General features: G+C 45.8%; 1 protein-coding gene across 1 annotated transcript; it reads right to left on the bottom strand.

Moving 5' to 3' along the window:
- COLEC10 (collectin subfamily member 10) lies at window positions 1-23115 on the bottom strand. The gene is made up of 6 exons (XM_033155783.1): window positions 22819-23115; window positions 13265-13336; window positions 8685-8756; window positions 5443-5496; window positions 1389-1484; window positions 1-967 (listed from the first exon to the last, which is right to left on the bottom strand). Exons 1-6 carry the CDS (start codon window positions 22955-22957, stop codon window positions 576-578), a joined length of 825 nt encoding a protein of 274 aa, XP_033011674.1. The 5' UTR covers window positions 22958-23115; the 3' UTR covers window positions 1-575.
- Between the last annotated feature and the right edge of the window lie 1436 nt (window positions 23116-24551).

Raw genomic sequence — 24551 nt, 5'->3', positions numbered from 1 at the left:
TCTGAAGCTGAATTCTATTCTCATTTTTCTATATGTGTAGGCCAAGCCTAAGTCCTATTGAATTCGGTGGGACGTACCCCCAGGTAAAGCTGCTTAGGACTGGCCTGTAAGTATTCTGAGGATCAGTGCCAGATAAGGACATGCATACGTTGAGGATGCCCTTTCTTCTATCTCTTGTGGCTTTGGCACTTGTTGTGTTTGCCAGTGGTTGCCTATATTCAGGCCTGTGGATGAGCTCCAGGTGTTGGAAGCAAGGAGAAAGGACGAGAGGCAGCAGCTTAGGATGCCGTGTCTGAAGATAATGCAGAGACCTAGTAGAAGGCCCAGATCTCAAGCTCCAGCACTGAAAGATTTATTGAGTAGTATATATTGTAATATCCAAATTATAGTGTCATCGTTAATGTGCCTCCAGAGTTTGTTGAACTCCAAGGGCCATCAGCCCTCATAAGGATGAAGGGATTTGGAGTCCCAACAATTTATGGAGGGCCACCAGTTCTGTATACCTGGTGTATTGGAAGCAGGTTCCTCTCCTAGACAGGGTGATCATAGAGTGTGCCACAGATTCCCTCCGGCGCCTACTTTCTCTTCTTTGGGAATTCGCAGACAAAGTACATAGTGTGGTGGCACTCTGTGTCATTCCACTGCCCGGTGCTGAGCATTTCCACGCAGTCTTCCTGGCCGAATGTGTCCTGAGGCTCTCCTTCCTTCCAGTTGCTGTAGTTCTGCAATGGAGTACGGTCAGCATACACGAACTGCCCTTCATTCTCCATGTCACTCAGGCCAATGAAGACCCTGAAGAGGCCGCTTTGGGATACATAGTCAGAAATCACGGCGTTGGCAGCCTCATCCTTCGGCATCGCCAGAACCCCATCTCGAATCCTGCAGTGAGTGAGCGCTTCCTTGTAGCTCTTTTCTTCCTGTACGATGTAATAGTATTTCTCCTCTGTTTCCCTGATACCTGCTAACACTTGGGGAGGAAAAACAAAAGCCTGTTTCAACAAAGCAGACTTTTCAGCACATCCTCAAAAGACCCGAATTATTATTGTTGTTGTTGTTGTTGTTGTTATGTATTAAATTTCTACACGACCCTTCATCCGAGGATAACAGGGAGATTTATAATATAAAAACTGAAAGATACATATCAATCAATCAATCAAATATTTATTACGGTCACAGACCAGCATAAGTAGGGTGGGGAACAATCATTTAAAATCTGTAAAACATTTTGGAAAGCTAAAATTATTGAAACAGAAGGTATATATAAAAGACTATTAGATTCTAAAAGAGGCTAAAAGAATCTTAAAAAAGGGTTAGGAGCATTAAACGGATGTGGAAGAACATAAAAGGTTAGTATATGGCAACTTTAGAACCAAGGAAATTAAACATACCATTTTTCACAAACTTGATGGAACTCTTGAGCCGAGCAACGTTGATGTCCAGTTGTCCAACGACTTTGCGATATTTCCCGCAGTCACAGACAGCACCTAGCCCCATACAGGTATATAATCAAATAGGCTACCCCCAAAGCATCAAAGTGGGTAAGCATCACGTAGGCATTTAAAACAAATGTACATACGATAAAGTCAGGAAGGACCCAGGTGTGGTGTGATGCCACACACAACTCCTGGGAAGGAGTTTTCCCCATGCAAGCTGCTCTGAAGGTTCTCGCAACCCATTCGCTGGAGTCAGTTTGGGGTTGCAGGGGTAATGCCTGAAGGAAAGGAGGAAAGCCCCTGTTTCGTGACTGGAAGTCCTTGTGCTGATTTCTACTAGTGAAATGCATTAGTTGAATCCATCCCGTGGAATTGAACCGACCATTTGCAGCACACAGAGCATGGAGACATGTTTGCTAACCTTTAACTTAGGTTAAAGGGGACTTTTGCCACGCAAAGCCAAACTATGGCTCAGAAGCATGAATGCAGAAGCATACAGGCTCTGGGAAGGGAAATTGAGGCCGCCTCGCTCCTCCCATGCCATTTTGCTACTGTGCCGCACTGAGCTAAGCCATAGTTTGTTATAGCATGTCGTCCATTTTCCCGGCCAAACCATGAGCTGTGAAGCAGAGGACAAGGCTTGCATTTGGAAGCAGTCTTGAGACTGGGAACCGTTATAACACAAGGTCCTCATTTGTAAGACCTCCTTCCCTACAAGACCTTCTTGGGCGCTAAAATTGGCAGAAGGGGCCATCGTGGTAGTTTCACCCCACACAGAATTCCATGGCTGAGTGTGTCCCTGGAAAAGGCATTCCCTGTGACAGCTCCTAAATTGTAGAATTGCCTCTAGAAAGGACAATGCATGTGGCACTTTCAGTGTGGAATTTCTGTTGTATGGTGAATGTGCACCTTTTTAACCTCATCCTTTGACACTTGGAAGTCATGTTTTTAGGATCCAGACTCATATTGTGACTGCAAATTGTTTTAAACCCTTTTTAATATTGCATTTTTAAATTGCTGCAAGCCAATCCGGGACCTTATGGCAAAGGGCAGCTAAGAAATTGAAATAATTGTTATAATGCTTGTAAGTGTTTTCAATCAAATGCACACAGAAGCCCCCTTTTTGTTTAACACTGGAAGGTCGGGGGTAGAATGTGCAATGGGACAATTTGGACGTAACAATCCTAGCTTAGTCGACCATTGCTTCTTAATTCAGGAATGAGCATCTTACATGTCCACACTCTTCTCTTTTACCCACCAGGGGGAGATCAGAAGCTCCTGCTTCCAATTTTAAACAACTCATGATTCCACATTTTGTCAGGGGACTATGGTTTGTTTAAACTCTAGTGAGGCTGCAAACCAGACTCAGAAGCCAAAGAAGCCCTGTTCAGGTGCTCAAAATGTTCGGAAGTGAAAGCCCGAAGAAGGCTAGTTTGATTCTGGTTTGTTTTCACAAATGTTTGGACGTAACAAGAAACCGTGGCTTCCGTAACAGCAGCAGCAGCAGCAGCAGCAGCAGCAGCAGCAGCAGCAGCAACTTCCACTCTCATCACACCATGTTCACATAATGGAAACCATGTTTCCTCATTATATATGAACCAGGCCTCTCTGACTTGAAACACAGCAGAACTTTTAACGTGGGCCTGACTCCCACAGCAGCCCAGTGGCGTTACTCAATGTTTTGGCAAAAGCATGTTTATTGCCGCTGTGTGTCCTCTGTCTTTTATAGGTTTCAACGTGATTATTTTGCAGTCGTGTTTTTAATGCAAGCTGCCTCAAGCTCTTGTGGGAGTAGGGAGGATAAAAATACTTTTTTGTGGGCTGGGAAAATAGGCAAGCTGTTATGGAGGAAAATGCAGAAAGAGCCTTTGCTTTTCTGCCACCTGCAATCTCAACCTGTGTTCTGTTGACTTTTGCTGCTCTGTCTGCTAGAGTCAGGTGAGGCTACAGGAGAGCAAGTAATTTCTTTTTGGGGGGTTGGTTTTTGTCCACTGTTACTAACCACATGCTAGAGCAGCACTGAGGAACCTTTGCCCCTCGAGATGTTGCTGCTGAACTACAACTCCCATCAGGCTGAGCAAGCATGGCCAATGGCCAGGGATGATGGGAGTTGTAGTTCGTGTCAGCAACATCTTGGGGTGGTCAAAGGTTCCCCACTCTTCCTCTGCAGAAGTGTTTCCTCAACTTGTGTCTCCAGCACTCCCATCATCCCTAGCTAGCAAGACCAGTGATCAGGGATGATGGGAATTGTAGTCCAAAAGCAACTGGAGACCCAAGATTGGGATTGAGTTTTTGGTACATGTGACTCTAGTGGGCTTCTGCCATCTTGTGGGCTTCTGCCATCTTGCATCTTGGGCCTATTAGTGTTATGTATTGAAGTTCTCACCCTAGGCCACTAGGGGTGTTGTGTATATAGTTTCACTCTGCCCACCGTGGCTGCAGTTCTCACTCAGGTCCACAACATGCAAATGAAGGATTGAGAGTGCCGTTCACGGATTGGGTAGATAGAGAGAGTTGCTACTGTTGCATGTTACTGAGTACTATATAAGCAGGCTGGCTGAGCCCTTCAGTCAAGTTCTGTTCCAGCCTGAGAATAAAGAGAGCTGCTTGGAGAATCACTGTGTCGTCTGCTATGTCCACCCACTACTTAATAATTAGTATACTGTAATTTCAAATACACAGAGTTTATCACAGCCACGCATTCGGGATGAATGCTTGTTGCAAAATGCTGAGGGTCTTGTTGCTGGACTGCTTTAGTCTTCATCACATGCTTCAGCTGGGCTGGCAAGAAGCACCCAAAATATTCAGCCTTGCAAACTGGCCTTGAATTCTGTTTGGGCCTGGCAAAAAAAGGCGAAAACAAAAACACCCCGGCAACCTGTACTCCTGAACTCTTTCTAATTCCCCTGTTGAAAGGAAAGGGATTAGAGTTACGTTACGCAAGATCTTTCCTTTGTTTGTATAGTACTCTCTCTGCTTTAGCGAGAATGTCAATATGTGCTTTAAAAAATAATTTGGTGCCCTTAAGAAGGGGGGAGGGGAAAACTGGATTTAGAACAGAAAAGCCCTTGTGTGACGACGACAAGAAAAAAAGAGTTCTGTCTTTCTTCAACAAAAGTTTTCAATGTGTTAAGATCACAGAAATCAGGACTTAATGTGTGCCAGGTTTTAATGTTGCATCACTGAGAGCCAGTGTGGTGTAGTGGTTAAGAGCGGTAGACTCGTAATCTGGGGAACCGTGTTCGTGTCTCCACTCCTCCACATGCAGCTGCTGGGTGACCTTGGGCTAGGCACACTTCTTTGAAGTCTCTCAGCCCCACTCACCTCACAGAGTATTTGTTGTGGGGGAGGAAGGGAAAGGAGAATGTTAGCCGCTTTGAGACTCCTTCGGGTAGTGAAAAGCGGGATATCAAATCCAAACTCTTCTTCACTGACCTGGGGTTTTGTCTATAACTATTTATTTATTTTCTATCTCTCCTTTTTCTCCACAGTGTAACTCCAGGCGCTGAATTATTGGTGGTACCATCACTGGCTGTTGCCTGGTTTGTGCTGAATCATGACGGGGCCTTCTTGGTGGTGGGTTTGTTTGTGGAATTCCCTTCCTGGCGAAGTGTGTCTACTTCCCTCATTAAAACCCAGAAGGGATTCAAACAGGACTGCCCTGGGCAGGAAGAAAGGGGAAGCAGAGTGGAGCGCGAGGAGTCTTGGTTTTATTTTAAAATGCTTTGTGTGTCTGCGTCTGATATTGTCTCTTTCTAAAGTTTGTTTCTTGGTGTGTATTTTTCAGTTGTGCGGAGTGAGAAGGGTCTCTGTTTTCATCTGAGGAATGCTGGAGGGTATGAACTCCCATCATCTTTGACCATTGGCCAGGCTAACTGGGCTGGTGGAAACTGGGTGGCCACATCTGGAGAGCCACAGGTTCTCCATCCTTGCCTTACACGCACCTATGGAATCACTGCCCGCAGACAGGAGCTGTTTGGGAAGCCAAAAAGAAATCGAAATGGCGTACCGGCTTTGCCCTTTCCTCCAGATACACCAGATAACCCCTTCAGTCCTTTGTCACCTGGTTAAAGGAAGAAAACACAGGAAGTACACAGAAAACAGAACCGCTCTGTTGAGTAACGTTCGCTGAGTGGGTCTGAGAGATGCTAATAATAATAATAATAATAATAATAATAATAATAATTTATTACTTATACCTCACCTATCTGATTGGGTTGCCCCTGCCACTCTGGGACGCTTCCAACACAATAAAAACACAGCAAAACGTCAAACATTAAAAGCTTTCCCGATACAGGGCTAAGCGGAGGTTCCAAATTAAACAGGTCTGCTTCAACCCTACGGGCCCATTCGGAAGGGAGTAAGTTCCACTGAACACAGTGAGACTTATTTCTGGAATAGCTCTCTCGGGCTTTTGTTTTAGTGGACAAAGCTGCGAGCTTTTAATAGCTGACCCATTAAAAGTTCAGAGGCTCCGTGGCTGGTACTGCCTTCCTGCACGGGTGAGCAGCAAGTACTGTAGCCTAATGGAAACAGATAATAGTTTTTCTAAGAGTTGATGGGGGTATTGTGAAAGAATCACAGCTGCTTGTGATGTGCGCACACACACACATCCATTTGTTGGGATCAGGCTATAGTTTCCAACTGAAGAGTTCTGAAGCATCCCGACCCAAACCTGACATGTTGCTAAATGTGTCATGATTGCAAACCACACCTGTGTTTCTTAAAATATTAATTGCAGGCACTAGTGGGAAGGTGTTTTTGTTTTGTTTTGTTTTGTTTTTTGTTTTGCTGGAACCTCAGTGTGTGGGATTTTTTCCCTTATTGCAACCTCAGAAACCACACACCCCAGTTGTTATTAGCCCCAGGGTGGAAATGTCCCACTTGCCCAATAGGAGTATCCGTTTGTTTGTTTGTTTGTTTGTTTGTCATTTATTTAAGGTATTTCGAACCTGACCTTCATCAGAACTGATCTCAGGGCAGAATACAATGGCTTTATACTTTTTTCTTTTTTTTCATTTTAAAACATAAATCTCATCCAAACGATTACAAACCTGAAATCTGTGAAGTGCAAAAACAGGTTAATAACAGCTGTAATTAAAATCAGAAATTCTTTAAAAACAAAAAGCAGCACCCCTACAAATCCTTGCAAACTACAAACGGGCATCATTCAATCCTGAAACTACCAACCTATGAATGCCTGGACGAAATAATAGGCTTTCCGCTTGTTGCTGTTGACATGAAAGAAGATTTAAGTGCCAAGCGTACCTCTAAAGGCACCCCCCAAGGAAGATGGCACCACAGATGCACAGGTGTTCTGTAGGAAATTGCCCCCCCACCCCAGTGCATACTATTAATTTTTTAAGAAAGACAGATGTGGTTTGTTGTACCTGCTTAGGGCCACGTCTGGTTTGTCTCTGACATGGGGATTGTCAATGTGGTGCCTGGTGGCAGGAGGAAGCTCGGTAGCACCTCCTATGGTGCCTGTGAAAGCTTTCTGTAAATATTCGCTCACAAATTCACAGTGCATGAGAAACGGCTTCCTCTTCCTGCTCAGTTCTTGTCTGTAAAGGGCAGGCAGGGAGGCACACAAATCTGGTATGCGTTGTAAGAATTTTAAGGTCTCTGATATAGAATAAATATCCATAAATGCGCACATATCTAAATATATGAACCATGTGTCTGAAATAGTATGTGGGAGCAATCCTGAAGCCATTTTGACTCTCCCATTGACCTCAAATATTCCTCTGCAGTAAGGGAGGCAAATGGGGAAAGCCTTCCCATTTTCTTTTTGCTTGCAAATCCTGTCTTTAAGGGCATATTTGTGTTTGAATAGGTTGAGGTTTGGAGCTTTCAGGGTTAAAGAAGCTCAACAGTTCGCCCCTCCCACAGGGAAGAGGATGTGTCACAACATCCGGGGTATCTGCTGTATGCAATGTCTTTGTGATTTATGTGACGCACCGTTTATTTCCTGGTCAGTCATATTTTCACTTTTGACTGAACCGGAGCGGAGATGTCCGTATCTCCGGGAGAGTGTCCGTGATTTATATGCTTGTAAATAAAGCGTACTTGCTTTGAAACAACCCAGACGTTGTGGGAGTTTATTTGCCGGCAAGAAAGGCACACATACCATTGCGCAAGAAGAAGTAAGAAGTTTGAAGTTTGAAAAACTGCAAAAGCACTGGAGAAGCAGGAAAACTCAGAGGAAGCGTAGCTGGACACCACTCCAAGTGCTAAACTGGTTTTGAGGCTTTTCCAGTTAAAACCAAAAGCCCAACAGCCTGTGACCTGGATTCAGGAACTAAAGTATTAACAATCACAAAAGAAGGGCCAGGCTACCCAGGTAATGCAATCAGTGACCATTGTCAGGTATCCTGGCAGGCAGGATTTCTGCTGTAGACCACCTCCTTCTGTGATGTATGTATGATGTTTTGGGGGGTGGTCTTGGGCTACAGGGTGAGCAGTTTCAAAAGTTGTTCAGGGTTCTCCTCCCTCCTGCGTGTGGTGAGTGGGAACCCTGTTGCAACAGTTCCTTGAACAAAGATTGGGCTTACTAGCCGCTTTGCTTCTCAATATACTCTGGTTGGCCTCTGTTATTTTCTCCTACCTATAGGGAACCCACTTAAGGACTCTATAGGGGGTCTGGAATATCCCATAAGGGAAAGGGGGAAGAACACATGGAAAATGACAAAGTTCAGAAAACAGCAGGAGAACATTTCCCTCTCTCGGGACATGCCACTGGTGGCTCTAAAGTTGCCACTCTCCAAGAGAAGAACTTCAGAGGAATATTTCAGCTTCAGTTTGCAGAATGGGCACTGTCAGGTAGTTTGATTCTATTAATTTAGGATTCAACCAATACCAAGAGTTTCTCTCTGACCACAGGTATTAAATTAGCACACTAAAGCTAAGCAAAGAGTGTCTTATTGTCAATCACTGGTGTCGTGAATGGTCACTGTGTGCTTGACCATTGCATAGAAATTCGTCCTGGGAAACTTCAGATATGGTTAGCTGCTTCTGTAGAGAATGTATTTTTGAAAACATTTAGGCAACCCTGGTAAATCTCAGGTCTTCCACTCTGCCAGTCATGGGCTGAAGGCATAAAACCTAATGTAATTCACAACTTCCTTTTTTGTTGTTGTTGCTTTGGCAATAAAAGCCATCTGTTTAATTTGGGAAGCGTAAATAGCAGATGTTTCACATTTTGCTTTGCGCCATCACAACACATTCCAAAAGTATTAAAGGCAAACCTACCCTTTCTGCCAATCGGTCCAATTTTACCCATGATTCCTTGGTCCCCGATATCGCCAACCGCTCCTTTGTCTCCTGCAAAGGAAATACAGTGACAAGTTCCCGTTTGATTCATTCTCACACCATTTCCATATGACCTCATGTAACTAGATGAGCCTACCGCCTTCTAGAAAAGACCCTGGTGTTGGGAAAGATGGAGGGCACAAGGAGAAGGGGACGAAAGAGGATGAGATGGTTGGACAGTGTTCTCGAAGCGACTGGCATGAGTTTGGCCAAACTGCGGGAGGGAGTGAAGGATAGGCGTGCCTGGCGTGCTCTGGTCCTTGGGGTCACGAAGAGTCGGACACGACTGAATGACTGAACAACAACAACTGCCTTCTTCCGAGAGGACTGCTGTTCTTGTTAATAGCTGTGTGACAGGCACAAATTCAACAAGGCAAATCTTTCCCTAGTGCGGTGATGGGAAAGATTTCCCTTATCATATAATCATAGAGTTGGAAAAGAGCACAAGGGCCATCCAGTCCAACCCCCTGCCAAGCAGGAAACACCATCAAAGCATTCCTGACAGATGGCTGTCAAGCCTCTGCTTAAAGACCTCCAAAGAAGGAGACTCCACCACACTCCTTGGCAGCAAATTCCACTGCCAAACAGCTCTTACTGTCAGGAAGTTCTTCCTAATGTTTAGGTGGAATCTTCTTTCTTGTAGTTTGAATCCATTGCTCCGTGTCCGCGTCTCTGGAGCAGCAGAAAACAACCTTTCACCCTCCTCTATATGACATCCTTTGATATATTTGAACATGGCTATCATATCACCCCTTAACCTTCTCTTCTCCAGGCTTGTCCATTTCTGAATGTCGCTCAGACGCCCTTTAAGGGGTTGCTGCAACAACAACGCCTTTTCTTTTCTTTTTTTAAAGAAGTGGGGACATTTAGTTTTCTCCAGCAAGCCAAGGCTTCAGCCACAACGCTGCAGCCATCTGTAGAGCTGAAGCTGTGAACATTCATGCTTTCCCTTGTTTTCCAGCCGAACAGTAGGTTTCCCATATGCTCTGAGAGCCCAATCCAACAGAGGGACTGCCTTTGATTCACCGGCACTGGAAGTTCTGTGCCGACTGGCAGCAGATGGCTCTGCACACCCGCCGCCGGCACTCTTGCAGAAGAAACAGTATGAAATTTCAAAGCTTATTTGCCAAACTAAAAGTTCCCAGTTGAGGAGCCTGGAGGCATCTTTTTATTTCTTTTTCTTTTTGGTTATGTTTTTGTTTCATAAAGCTTTTTTTTTTTTTAAAGGATGATGCTGAAACCAGAATGTGACAGTCTTAATCCACAAGCCCCTTTAGGAATGTAATTTTCAGTGCTTACTGATTACCAGCAGCGTGCTTGCCATAATGATGATGCTCAGGTTTGTGTGTGTGTGTGTATGTGTGTGTGTGTAAAAGGATCATTGCAAATGGCCAAGGTTGATGGGTGGCGTTTGTAGTCCAGAAAGCATCTCGACGACACAAAGTTGGGAATAATAATAATAATAATAATAATAATAATAATAATAATAATTTATTTATACCCCGCCCATCTGGCTGGGCTTCCCCAGCCACTCTGGGCAACTTCCAACAAAATATCAAAATACAATAATCCATGAAACATTAAAAGCTTCCCTAAACAGGGCTGCCTTCAGATGTCTTCTAAAAGTCTGGTAGTTGTTGTTCTCTTTGACATCTGGGAAGGCTGTTATTCATGTCTCCTCGGACGCAAACCCCATTGAGATTAAAAGAGTCTTGCGCCACCCTTTGCAAAAACTGGATAAGTGTGAATTTCAGAGGATGGCTCTGTTTCTGTTCATGTATGGAAGGGAAAAGGGAGACCTTAATGCAGGGATGGTTGCCTCGCCCCATGGCAGCTCTATGTCTTTTTAAAATATGTTTTCGACCCCATATGCGGCGTGCGCTACACTTTAAAGCAGTATCATGCCACTTTAAACAGTCATGGCTCCTCCTCTGCAAGAATCCTGGGAACTGTATTTTGTTCAGGGTGCTGGGAGCTGTTAGATCTCTACCCCGCTTCATAATTCCCAGGGTTTCCTAAAAGGAGGGTTGTTCAGTCGTTCAGTCGTGTCCGACTCTTCGTGACCCCATGGACCAGAGCATGCCAGGCACCTCTATCCTTCACTGCCTCTCGCAGTTTGGCCCAACTCATGTTAGTAGCTTTGAGAACACTGTCCAACCATCTCATCCTCGGTCGTCCCCTTCTCCTTGTGCCCTCCATCTTTCCCAACATCAGGGTCTTTTCCAGGGAGTCTTCTCTTCTCATGAGGAGGCCAAAGTACTGGAGCCTCAACTTCAGGATCTGTCCTTCTAGTGAGCACTCAGAGCTGGTTTCTTTAAGAATGGATAGGTTTGATCTTCTTGCAGTCCATGGGACTCTCAAGAGATCCTTCATGGATCACTGCCTTGTCGTGGCGAAGAGGCTTGAATTACTCAGGGAAGCTATGGACAGGTCAAGATGGACAGGTCATAGTGGAGAGTTTGGACCAAACGTGATCCACCTGGAGAAGGAACTGGCAAGCCACTCCAGTATCCTTGCCAAGAAAACTCCATGGACAAAGACAACAGGCATATAAGAGGAGGGATTGATTGCTAAATCACTCTGGGCACTATTGCTCCATGGGGCGGCCAGGGGGGGGAATAGGGGTCTCCTCACAACTCTCAGCACTTTTAACAAACTACAGTTCCCAGAATTCTTTGGAGGAAGACAAGACTGTTTAAGAGCAGTATGATACTGCTTTAAACATATAGTGCAGATGCGGCCTTAGTTTGGCTCCAAATAATTTCACAACACGTGAGAGGAATGTCCCAGCGTCATCCTTCAGCATCTCCTAAAGCTGCAAACCACGTGAATAAATGGAGCAACCCTGTTTTTTTAGAGGCGGCAATTTAGGTTCTTTTAAGAGCCAATAAATGTGTATGGCAGGAAGCCTATCTCCCCCGACCTGCACATCAAATCCCATTTTTGCAATGTGAAGCAGCGTCGCACCCGAGAGTGTTTTATTATAACTGCGTATTGAATGTATTTCAGTCGTAAAATCCTATTGATCAAAAACTTGAAGCGTTTACGCCATTATAAATGTGTGGACAGAATTTATACGGCCATTATTTGCGCCCAACTAGCTGTCTGAAGTACAAAGCAATTTTGCTGCGAAATTTTACGCTGAAGTCCACAGCCAGCCTACGGAGCTGGCATGGGGGCCATTGGTACAATAAATGGCCTGTTTAGCACCTTATGTTCTTTGGTCACCCTATTTTACCCAACTTCCTAATAGCTCAAACTGTGGCACCTCCTCCCCGCACCTTGATGCGTAATGTATTTGATGGGTGCTCCCTTTCTGTATTCACCGTGGGGCATCCCAGCACATGGCCAGCTGCTTCCTCTAAACAAGCTGCTTCCTCATCCTGGTGTCCTTCAGACGTTGTTGGCCCAGTGGTGTAGCATGGATTGCCAGAGTCCGGGGCAAGACGAGTACTACTCCCCCAGAGATCAACAGCTTCCTCTACAGAGCCAGAATCAGCTTCCCTTTGCAGATATTCTGGTGTGGCAGGGTTGGCACGAACTTCTCCTATTCCATGTTGTTGCTGGCACTGCCAGCAGCACCAGCTGGGAAGGGGGTGACAGAGCAGGGCGGGGCTCTTCGGTACCACCTGCTGATAGGCTGGAAGGAAGTGTCAATAGCTCGGCAACCTACCCGAGTGGCAGTCGCGGCGCCCCATGAATGTCAAGTGCACCAGAGAGACGGATGGGGGGTTGGTCAGGAGTGGGTATCTTTCTAAAGCCCTGCAGAGGGTCCCCTAGCAACTGGCTGTCACCCAAATCCATTCCTCAGTCCATCCACGCAAACATTGGGAGGTTTATTGTGTGAGGGGGAGGGTGCGCTATTTTTAATTACTATTTTCTCTCTTTTCTTTTCTGTTGAAATTTTGTACCCCTAAGAATTTCGCACCCAGGGCAACCACCCCTGTGGCCCTGCCCACACGATGACAATGGACGGCACCAGGATGGTGAAGGCTGCTCTCAAGTCTCAGTAGGCCCATTCAGTTTGGTCCATGAAGCTGTTCCCCACAAACTGACATCAGATGTGGGACAGGTACAGCCATGGCTGTAAGGGAAACATCTGGGAGGCTTAAAGTATTCTTGATTGTTCCTCAATAACCAGGGCTTGCTTTTGGTGCTGAATTTGAGCGTCTCACCCACTGAAGGAGGCCACAGATAATTAAAAGCCAAATGGCTGGTGTAAAAGAAATGTTTTTGCTGGTGCATAATGACAGCAATGATGGTGCCAGGTTTGGGGAGGGCATTCCCCAAGCAGTGAGCCACTGCTGAAAAGTTCCGTTCTGGTGTTGCATCCTAATGGAGGGGGGCACACAGAAAAGGGCCTCAGATGATAATTGCAGGGCCAGAGTTTATTCCCCAACATTAATCCAGAGGCATTACCGAGCACTTGTGAGAGCATTACAAAGACGGAATGGATAAGGGAAGGTGGAGGGGGCCCAAGACATTTCCAGGGAACAGCAAATAAGCACGCACCCCTTTACCTTTGGATCCTGTGGGGCCGAGTTTCCCATGCTTGCCCATTTCTCCTTGGTCTCCCTTTTTGCCTTCATCTCCTTCGAAAACAAACACATGGGGTGAGTGGGCAGAGAGGGAGAAAACAGACACTATGAAAGAAGTCACGATGCAGGTTAGGAAAGAGTATCCTGGCCTCGTTTTGAAAGGAGAAGCTGCAGAGGAACCACTGGCCTGTGGGCCAGGTGCTCACCTGCCCCTCACCTGATGTCAGGTGTGAGACAGGTAAAGGCATGGCTGCAAAGGAAACAATCTGCGTCCTCCTCTAAGACTTAGAGTGCTGTCTTAATTTTTGTACGCCAGCGTACTGTTTAAGGTAAAGGATCAGGGCAAACAGAGGAGGTGGCAACTCTGCTGGCAGTGTGTTAAGCCAAGTTGTTATTGTCAACAAAAGAAAAAAGACTAAACCATGACCACCTTGAATTGATTTTTCTGTCCATGGAAAACTATCCTCTCCAAAGAACATTCTCTCAACACAGCCATTTGAAGATGTACCAAGAGTTGACTCTTGCTGCCCTCTCGTGGCCTCTTTTGTTGGTCCAAAACTCACCCATTTCCTTTTTCTAGAGCTATGTAAAATTATTCCTTGAAATCCTCCACCCAGGGGTAGATCTATTATGAAACTAACAAAGTTTAAGCTTCAAGGCCCCTGATCTCAGAGGTGACCCATAAGTGACTTTAGTCTGCCTACAGCTTGACTTCACCCCCAAAGACACAGTCCTCCGTTGTCTCCCAAGACAGACAGATGCCAAGAAAAACACTAGACCCAGTTTGAGTCGCATTGAATCGAGAGATTAATTTTTGTCTTTGTCTATATTTCAACATTCCCAAAGCCTAAGAGTCAGTAGCACAGATGTTGTAAAGGTGTGGTGATCTGTTGTGGAACAACCCCATTGAAGAAGATAACAGTGGTTACCCAGACCTCATTGCTGGTTGTGAAGGGGTCCTCATAGAATTGTGGAGTTGGAAGGGACAATGAGGGTCAATATGACAGTTCAAGCTTCAGGGACCCCCAAATGTAGGTCTGACCCTGCCTCCACCCACTTTGCTGGCAGAGATTGGTAGCAGGAAAGTTGTTGTTATTCAATCATTCAGTCGTGTCCGACTCTTTGTGACCCCATGGACCAGAGCACACCAGGTACCCCTATCCTCCACTGCCTCCCGCAGTTTGGCCAAACTCATGCCAGTCGCTTCGAGAACACTGTCCAACCATCTCATCCTCTGTCTTCCCCTTCTCCTTTTGTCCTCCATCTTTCCCAACACCAGGGTCTTTTCTAGGGAGTCTTCTCTTCTCATGAGGTGGCCAAAGTATCTGTCCTTCCAGTGAGCACTCAGGGCTGATTTCTTTAAGGATGGATAAGTTTGATCTTTTTGCAGTCCATGGGACTCTCAAGAGTCTCCTCTAGCACCATAATTCAAAAGCATCAATTCTTCAGCGATCAGTCTTCTTTATGGTCCAGCTCTCACTTCCATACATTACTACTGGGAAAACCATAGCTTTAACTATACGGACCTTTGTCGGTGAAATATACTCGGAGTCCAGTCGGCAAGGTGATGTCTCTGCTTTTTAAGATGCTGTCTAGGTTTGTCATTGCTTTTCTCCCAAGAAGCAGGCGTCTTTTAATTTTGTGACTGCTGTCACCATCTGCAGTTATCATGGAGCCCAAGAAAGTAAAATCTCTCACTGCCTCCATTTCTTCCCCTTCTATTTGCCAGAAGGTGATGGGACCAGTGGCCGTGGTCTTTGTTTTTTTGATGTTGAGCTTCAGCAGGAAAGTAGCAGAACTCAATTTTTCCAGGTGCATAATAAATTCTCCCAATGGTTTCTGAGGGCAACTGCACTGCCAAGAAGCGCGCACACACACATACCCTGCTCATCTCAACACCAGTATGCTACTGAATACCTGGGGTGGGAGGGAAGACGACATTGAGGGAGTACTGTTGCCTTTATGCCTTTGGCCAACCCAAGGCACAGGGGCTGCACAGATCAGCTGTGGAGAGAGGCCACATTCTTGTGTTGTGTACTTGTGTGTGTGTGTTCGAGCAAAAAAAAAAGGTTAGCCTTCATTACCTGCTCTTGGGGCTTCTGTAATTGGACAGAGACCCATGCCGGAGCCACAAAGATCACCAGCGTGACTTTGGGCCTGCACTCTTTGTCCCTCAGCCTAACCTACCAAGTTCACAGGATTGTTGTGAAGATAAAGTGCAGGAAGGGTGGGACTTCTGCACTTGCAGCTGCACCAGAGGGTCTCAAGCTATCATCTGTAGAACATAGGTGGCCTGAAAGTCCCATTCAGGTGGCACATGGAAGGGTAGTCAAAGAGTTGAGAATAACCTGTACTTGGCTCTGAAGTTGATTTTGGGGTTTTTTCTGACTAAAAAGTTGATTTCTTATTGCAAGATGACTGTTATTAAAATATGACTAGGAAGCTGCCTTATCAGAGCGTTGGTTGATCTGGCCTGGCATTGACTACACTGGCAGAGACTCTCCAGGGTTTCAGACCGAGGAATATTCCCAGCTCTACGAAGCAATACCAGAGATTGAACCTGGGACCTTCTGTGTGCAAGCCAGATGCTCTTCCACTGCAGGTTGCAGAATGTGGCTTTTCTCATTGCAGAATTTGGCACGGAATTCAGATTTTTAATTCAAAATTTTTTAATGATTATTTTTAGCACGGAGAACACATAGGTCAGGAGTGAAGGGAGTGATGACAGAGACTACAGCATCGAGGATATGGCATGAGGTTCTTCTGCACTTCAAACAGGGAGCTCAGAACGTGGAAAACTCCGCTTCAGACTGAGCTCATCCTTTTCCAGAAGCAGAGCTGTGCAAGTGCCACTATTAGGTCTGGAAGATGGTCAACAGCAGTAGCAGCAGCAGCAGCGGTGACCACAAGAAGCGGGGCTTGGAGGCACTGACTGATGTCAAGGAGTTTATAATTGACATTTGTCAAAATAATGAAAGGGGAGTGTTCCAAAACACACCACTTAGCTGCAGGGTGAACTCCCATTATTCCCCTTCAAATTGCCTTCCATTCCAGTTACCGAACACATAGGACCCAATTCAGATTCCTTTGAAGTTCTCAGCAACAAGCCCGTCAACCTTGGCTGAGGTCATCCATTCCTTTTCTTTTCGACGCGGTGAACCGATCGTGCAATTACTTCAGTATGTTTTCGGAGTCGAAGCTCTCCTACATCCTCAGGAGGGTTCGACGAGGACGCAGCAAGCATGTTGCAGTTTGGATAGTGCTTGAAACAACAACACAACTCCTTCAACATGTTCTAGGGGTGCTGCTCTGCTGGTTCGTTACAGACAAAGCTGCAAGGAGTCATGAGGCACCATTAAAAATGGAGGAATATATTGTGGCGAATGTGCTTTGGGTGATGCCATGCATTTGTCAAAAGGGGGCTCTGGCTTGTGAAATAAATTGATTATAGTCTTTTGAGGATGCCGTATGAATGTAAGAAAAGCTCTTCCGAATGAGACCAAAAGCCCATCTTGTCCTGTTTAACAAAATGGGCAATTGTTTATTCTATTAGATGATGGTGGTGGTGATGATGATGATGATGATGATGATGGTTGCCCCAGCCACTCTGGGTGGCTTTCAACTTTCAAGCAGAATAAAACAACAAAGATTAAAAACTTCCCTATACAGGGCTTCCTTCAGGTGTCTTCTAAAAACAACTGATGAACTCCTTTTACCGGTCCACAATAGAAAGTGTCCTTTCATATTGTTTCACAGTATGGTATGCTGGCCTGACAACCATGGACAGAAAGTCTCTAAAGAGGGTGTTGAATACAGCACATGATATCATGGGCTGTCCCTTGAGTCCGCTAGATGACATCACAAGGGATCGTTGCCTTAGGAGAGTGAGAAAAATTCTCAGGGATGACTCATACCCCGGCCATCACCTCTTTAATCTTCTACCCTCAGGCAGGAGATATACAAGTATAATCAGCTGTACCGACAGGCTAAAAAAATAGCTTCTATCCGCGGGCTGTTAGGCTGTTGAACGAAAAATAACATAGCGAAATTGACTTGCGAGGTGGTGTGTTGTTCGATAAGAGATTGAGTGTTTGGGGGGGAGGCTCATTTAATTTCATTGTACACAGGTTGTACAATGACAATAAAGGTATTATTATTATTATTATTAGTTCTTTATCTCCTTGACATCTGATGGGAGGGCATTCTACAGGGAGGGTGCCACTACCGAGAAGGCCCTCTCCCTGATTGCCTGTAACTTCACTTCTTGCAGTGAGGGAATCCAAGGTGGTGTATCTGTGGTTCCCATGCTGTCTCCCATCCTAGTGCTGCCCATATCCAAACCTGCTTATCTTTAAGAAGGTGGTGGTCTTACTTGCAGAAGGTCCCAGGTTCAATCCCTGGCATCTCCAGGTAAACCTGGGAGAAACTCCCTGCCTGAAATCCTGGAAAGCCACTGCCTGTCAGTGCGGACAATACTGAGCTAGATGGACCAAGGTATAAAGCATCACTCTAAACTACTTGGGTGGGATCAGGCTACCCGAAGGACCGCTGCACTTTATGTAACCCTGTGTGAGAACTGAGACCTTCCACAGAGGCTCTTTTCATGGTACCTTCAGCTATTTGGTAACCCAACAACACACAAGAGGTCCTTCTGGAGGAAGAGTGAGATATAAATAATTTCGAATGGATAAATAAATACATAATAACAGCCGAACCGGATGAGATGCGGGAGATCCACTGGTTCATTGTGTCAAGTGAGAAGCAGCGGTGGACATTAGGGAGAGGAGCCGGGTCAGAAGCTCCATGGCAGAGTGTTGTCATGATGGACACAGAGGAACGGTGAGAGGAAACAGTTGGGGAAGCAGCAATGGAAGAAGGCTCAGGGACCAGGGAGTGGTGGTGGGATGATGAATGGGTAGAGGGAGAAGAGAGAGGAGAGTGAGAGGAGGAAGTGTCGAAAGCTGAAGAGGTAACAGGGCTTAATGAGCTGGGAGAGACTGTGGCAATGAGAGGACCAGAATCAGAGGCAGAAGTTGAAGCAGGAGATGAGTGAGGGCAAGAGGCAGAGATGGGTCAGGCTTGTGCCTTCTGCCACAAGCTCCAGAAGAGGCATGAAAAGGGCAGAGTAGAGGAGAGGTTGGCTGCATGCACACACACACAGTCTCAGTCTCTGATTGCTTGGGAAAAGCCCTGGAGAGGAGGGGACTTAGATGGCTGTGAGGGAACGGAGACTTTCAATCTCAGCAACTGATGGCATAGGACCACTAGGAATGAGCTGCTCTTTTTCGTATTTTTATTTATTTTTATGAATGATTTTCAATTTTATATATTTCAATAATTTTGCAATCGCTTTAACATTTCAAAACTCGACTTCCTTTCCCCCTCTTTGTGTGGTTCCTTAATTATTATTTTTTAAAATATTTTCTGCATGTTCCAAATTAACTTTTTTTTTAAAAGGAATGAGCTGTTCTGCTCATTAGGCATCTGTGGAGACAATGTTTTTGCAAAATACTGTGTAACAAGTTAACTCTAACTTTGAACTGTTTGATTACTGACTGGCCTGCTCCTGTGACAAGCGTAATCCTTTCAGGCAGAAAGTCCCAGGTCCCCCCGAACCTCCAGCAATAGAGATTGGCAGTGTGGTGCAGTGGTTAGAGTGCTGGACTGGGACCTGGACTGGGTTCAAATCCCCACTCGCCCATGAAGCACAATGGGTGACCTTGGGCTAGTTACCACCTCTCACAGTGTTGTTATGGGGTTGAGATTAAATGGGGGGGGGGATCCTGTACGCCATCTGGAGCTCCCTGGAGAAAAGGGTTGGGATATAAATGAAATAAATAATAAGAAACAGAGACAAGCAAGGCTGTTTACCTGAGGCTTGCAAAGCAGAGAGCACACTGAACTAGCTGTATCAAGGCAGCTTGGTGTGTTCCTTAGAAGGAATCTTGTTATGTGAGGCTAACTGCAGTTTGGAGTTGAGGGTGAGTGAGATCAGGGAAGCAAGATGGGGTGAAAGGGTTAACCAACCCTCCTGCAGTGCAGCTGCTTTTAGGTGAAAACCGAGACCTGGATCTCTTCTGGCTTGATCCTTCATGTGTTAATAATCTCCCAAGTACTTCTCAGTGGATGAAGTACAATTCTTCACTCATTTCTTCATCCTCATAGCATTCGTGAGAATTAGGCTAAGACAATGGGGGTCACCAGACCACCAGTGGCCTGCAAGCTTCATTCAGGTGTTCTGCAGCATAGGTAAAGGTAAAGGGACTCCTGATCATTAGGTCCAGTTGCGGACGACTCTGCGGTTGCGGCGCTCATCTTGCTTTATTGGCCAAGGCATACAGCTTCCGGGTCATGTGGCCAGCATGACTAAGCCGCTTCCGGTGAACCAGAGCAGCACACGGAAATGCTGTTTACCTTCCCGCCACAACGGTACCTATTTATCTACTTGCACTTTGACATTCTTTCAAACTGCTAGGTTGGCAGGAGCAGGGACTGAGCAACAGGAGCTCACCCCGTCGTGGGGATTTGAACCACCAACCTTCTGATCGGCAAGCCCTAGGCTCTGTGGTTTTAACCCACAGCGCCACCCGCATTAAATACCCGAGCTTCCTTTATGACTAATGTACAAAAGACACATGAAACCAGGGGAACCCACTTTATTCGAGTCTTGGTCATTTTATTTCTTTGATAGAGAATTAAATCATTTTACAATTATTGTATGAGCCTGGAAAAAAGCTGCAGAGGCAAAGGTTCGTCTTGCCTGCAGGAAGTGAGAGTAGCACATTTAATGTTGAAATGGGGCTGTGGATATTGAGGTCTGCAGCACAGGTATCTCTCGTGGCCACCTGGGGGCAGCCTTGAATGTCTATTAAGCAAAGGGTTTCATCTGTCCTTTTTATTAGGCACTTTTTAATTCTAGCCGTATCTTCTCAGAGGAGAGCCCTATTTGATTCAGTGCTGCTGACTCCCAGGTTACTGTACTTAGGACAGCAGCCTGAACCATTTGCTCTTATCAAGGACTGACTTTTAAAGCCAGCGTGGGCCACTGAGATTATCGGGCCTGCCCTGAGTAATCCTTGCAGTGTATTTTTAGCCTGAGACTTTTATCACAACCGTAACTTCTGGATGAACACACAGAACTGAGGATGAAGTGCACCTTGTTTAGCAGCTTGCATGGTGCTTTGCAGAATAAAAAACGTAAGCAAAAGGTAGGTCCCCTGCCCCAAGGAGCTTACAGTCAGAAACTGGTGGGGAAGATGCTGTCCAACGTCTGAGGTCTTGTGCTCCTCTTGGGGCGGTGTGGAACCTGGAGCACTTACTGGAAATGGGAAGGAAATTCTAGTTTTGGTATTGTATCTCGGTCTTTACAAGACTGTTTGGTTGCATTTATGTTGTATTTAGGTACACACTTGCTGGATTTTAAAATGCGAAGAGGTTTAAAAATGTGTTTCAATAAGCAAATAAATAAATAAAAGTATGAGGGTTCCATGTGTGCCACAGTGAGACAGACTAAGGGAGCGCTCCTACTCACGAGGAGTCGGCGTTAAGCAAGTAAGGCGAGATAAAGTTGTGCCAGATCCAAACCCCATTCAGGAGCAAGACTGCTGCTGGCTAAGCGGTTCCAAGATTCTCAGAGCAAAACAAGTCTTGGCTGTAAAAACACCTTATTTGCCAGGTCATGTGACTGAGCCGAACAGAGTTAGGATCCTGCATAAACCCCCCCTGCTTGGTTTTGATACTGACATATTCCCAGAATGCTCCTTTTTTGCCAATACAACAAAGCTGTGCTGGTGTATCTCCGGGACTGCTCTTCCTATTCAGAAATTTCTCCTCTTCTTGTTCAACTGAAAACTACCCCTTAGATTTAACCCTGCCCTGTGGGGCAACAGTGAGCACATGTCTTTGCCCTCTTATTTTTTTATCTGCACGGCGGCCTTGTGAGGTAGGCCAAGCTGGGGCGGACTGATTCACGGGGTTCCCCAACAAGTAGCGTAGCTGGGCAGGGATTTCCAACCTCAATGTTTCATATGTTCACCAAGCAGCCACTGCCAGCCACTGTGCTGCACTAGCTTTTTTTATACGGTGGAAGTGAAATCATAATCATAGAACAATGCTGGAACTGAGGCAATGTGGGGAAGACAATAGTTGTCTCCTCCAATTGGGTTGGCAGGGTAATTCACTACGGACCCCGGAATTTCGGGTCCCCTCGAAACCTGTGCCAAAGTTTTGCAGTTGTTTTGCAGAGAGAGGGAAAAAAAACATGTTTCGCGGCACCCCACAAACTGGGTAACTGATACATCAAACACAGGGTTTGTAGTTAACGCCACCTGTGTCCAAATTACTCCAGCCAAAGGTTTTGCAGCAAAAATCCCATGTTTTGCAGCACACCACAAACAGAGTAACTGCGTAGCACTGGCGTTAATTCAAGCTAAAATATTTCCAACTACTCCCCCCCCCCGGAGGGGCCGGGGAGGTGCTTAACACTTTATAACCCAAACCAACACTACGTATTTCTTCTGCTCCATTATAATTTACGCTACTTTACTTTTCCCCAACCAGATGCTTAGATCAGGGATGGGGAAACTTTTGTCCCTCCAGATATTGCTGGACTCCAACTCCCATCAGCCCCAGCTAGCATGGCCAGTAATCTGGGATGGTGGGAGTTGTAGTTGAGCGAGAAAACAAAACAAGACCACGGGGCCACCTGCTTCCCACCCCCCCCCCCGGTTTACATGATAAAACACTCTGATTAAGCGTTGTAATTTGTGCAACTGACATTTGAATTATTCTTCCACAACAGGCATTGTCTATCAGATTAAAATGCAAATAAGTCTCCCGCCCGCTCTGTGAAGGATTGCCAACTGATTAGCAAAATGCCTGGGCTTGTACCTTCAGCGGCACCAAATCTGATGCACCAAAATATAAGCTCTCACCATATGATTAGCTGCAGACGCCTGCAAGGTCTTCTGCTCTCAAAGGCACAGTTGCAGAATCATAGAATCATAGAGTTGGAAGAGACCACAAGGGCCATCCAGTTCAACCCCCTGCCAAGCAGGAAACACCATCAAAGCATTCCTGACAGATGGCTGACAAGCCTCTGCTTAAAGACCTCCAAAGAAGGAGACTCCACCACACTCCTTGGTAGCAAATTCCACTGCCGAACAGCTCTCACTGTCAGGAAGTTCTTCCTAATGTTTAGGTGGAATCTTCTTTCTTGTAGTTTGAATCCATTGCCCCATGTCCGCTTCTCTGGAGCAGCAGAAAACAACCTTTCACCCTCCTCTATATGACATCCTTTTATATATTTGAACATGGCTATCATATCACCCCTCAACCTTCTCTTCTCCAGGCTAAACATACCCAGCTCCCTAAGCCGTTAGGGAAGAAGCCAAAAAGTTGGCAACCTTACTTTCCCCTCTCCTATGTGACACAAGAGCTGGGGGAAGAATCATAAGCAGTGTGTTGGTTTCCCCTGAAGCACACACTACTGTGTCTCTTCAGCAATAGCAAAGATTTCTAGCACACAGAAGGCTCACCTTTCGGTCCTGGTAAAATGGTATGGGTGGAGCAGATCTCCGTCGCTGACCGGTTGTCGTCATCCAGACCAAAAATCTGCACTAGGAGGACAAGAAAAAGCAACAGGAAGGTTTCGTGTTTCCAAAGTTGGTCCTTCATGCTGCTCGCCGTTCAGCTCCACAGGAAATGCCCTTCCTCGTTCCAGCCTTAATAATTGCTAAAATAAGATTTCCCATATAACTCTGGAAAGCAAGCTCAATTGAAGATCCCGCTTGATTAGAGCTAAATAGAGAAAGACCACCAAGAGGCCGTGTGTGTGTGTGCATACACTGTGCAATATATTTATGTAGCAGTGACAGTTGTTTATTAAAGTTTATCTCTTGGCTGTGAAATGTTTAAGTGCACTGGCCGGAGGAGATGTCTTGAATGCACAAGCCGGCCTCTGTATCTGCCTGCTGGAATCTGAGAGCTGATTTCTTATGTTCATCAGAGAAATATAATAGAAAAGGCATTAAGGCAGCCATTCTAAACACTCTGCCTGGAGAGTAATCCCTGTTGGAGATAATGGGACTCCAGTATGTGTAAACACACCTTGCACTGTAAGGCTGACACGGCCGTCTCTACCATTGGACGGAAGGAGACGTTGGCACTTCAGAAAAAAAGATGCTGGGGAGTCAGGGAGCAGAATGAGGTGTTGAGAGGACAGAGCTGCTAAGGTGACCTGCTCCTCTCTAGTGCAGTGGAAGTCCCATTGCCATTCTGCCACATCTGCGCATAGAATGTGAGAGAGGCGGTGCCGTCTTGCTCTGTGCCTCAGGCTGCAAAATGGCTTGGACTGGTTCTCAGGGGACTCCGCTACATTAGTCAAAAAATGACGTTTTGAATTCGTTATAAACATGCAACACCAGAGAGCAAAAAAAAATTCTATGCGATTTTTACATAGCATTTTCTGTCCCTTTGTTATAATGATTTAATTTCTGACTTATTTATAGCATTTTTTCCACCCAGGAAGCCCTGCTGAAGTCAGACCACATCTGCACTATACATTTTAAGCAGTATTTGTGGGGTCTTGTCATCTGGGCAGCTCAGGACCTCCATACACACCGCCCAGGCTTGCGCCCCAGGGAGGTGCTGCTAACACAGCAGTTTGCCTTCAGACAGATGACATCAACAACACTTTAATAGTCATGGCTTCCACTGAAGAATCCTGGGAGTTGTAGATTGCTAAGGATGCTGGGAGTTGTTAGGAGACTCCTGTTCCCCTCACAGAGTTGCATTTCACAATCCCTCTAGCCAGGAGATTCTGGGAAATGTAGCTCTGTGAGGGCAATGGGGAGGCTCTCTTAACAGCTCTCGACACCATTAACAAACTGCTGTTCCCAGGGTGCCTTGGAGGAAGCCATGACTGTTCAAAGTGGTATTGTAAGTAGTGTTGGTAGGGACTCAATTATATAATTAGTTCTTTGTTCACAGGACCAGCGTACAAATAAGCAGAGTGTGGCGGCTGCATCAGGCAGCAGATATTGGTGGTCATTGACAGGGTATCAAATTGACAGTCATTTAATTCATGGATATATAATTTATATTGCCTGAGAAGTGAGGGGAGGCGCTTCTGCGATTCTGTGCCTCAGCTGCCAAACTAACTTGACTGGCCTTGGGGTGTGATCCACCCTTAATGCACGTTTGCATTTGCTGCTGTTCCTCAGACAGCAAAATGTCTTGAGCCAGGCCTGCCTGTTCACATTTCCTCCGT

The sequence above is a fragment of the Lacerta agilis genome, chromosome 7, assembly GCF_009819535.1.
Source record: "Lacerta agilis isolate rLacAgi1 chromosome 7, rLacAgi1.pri, whole genome shotgun sequence".
Classification (NCBI taxonomy): Eukaryota; Metazoa; Chordata; class Lepidosauria; order Squamata; family Lacertidae; genus Lacerta; species Lacerta agilis.
Note: the sequence above shows the minus strand (reverse complement) of the source record. Positions and strands in the feature narration are given on the sequence as shown.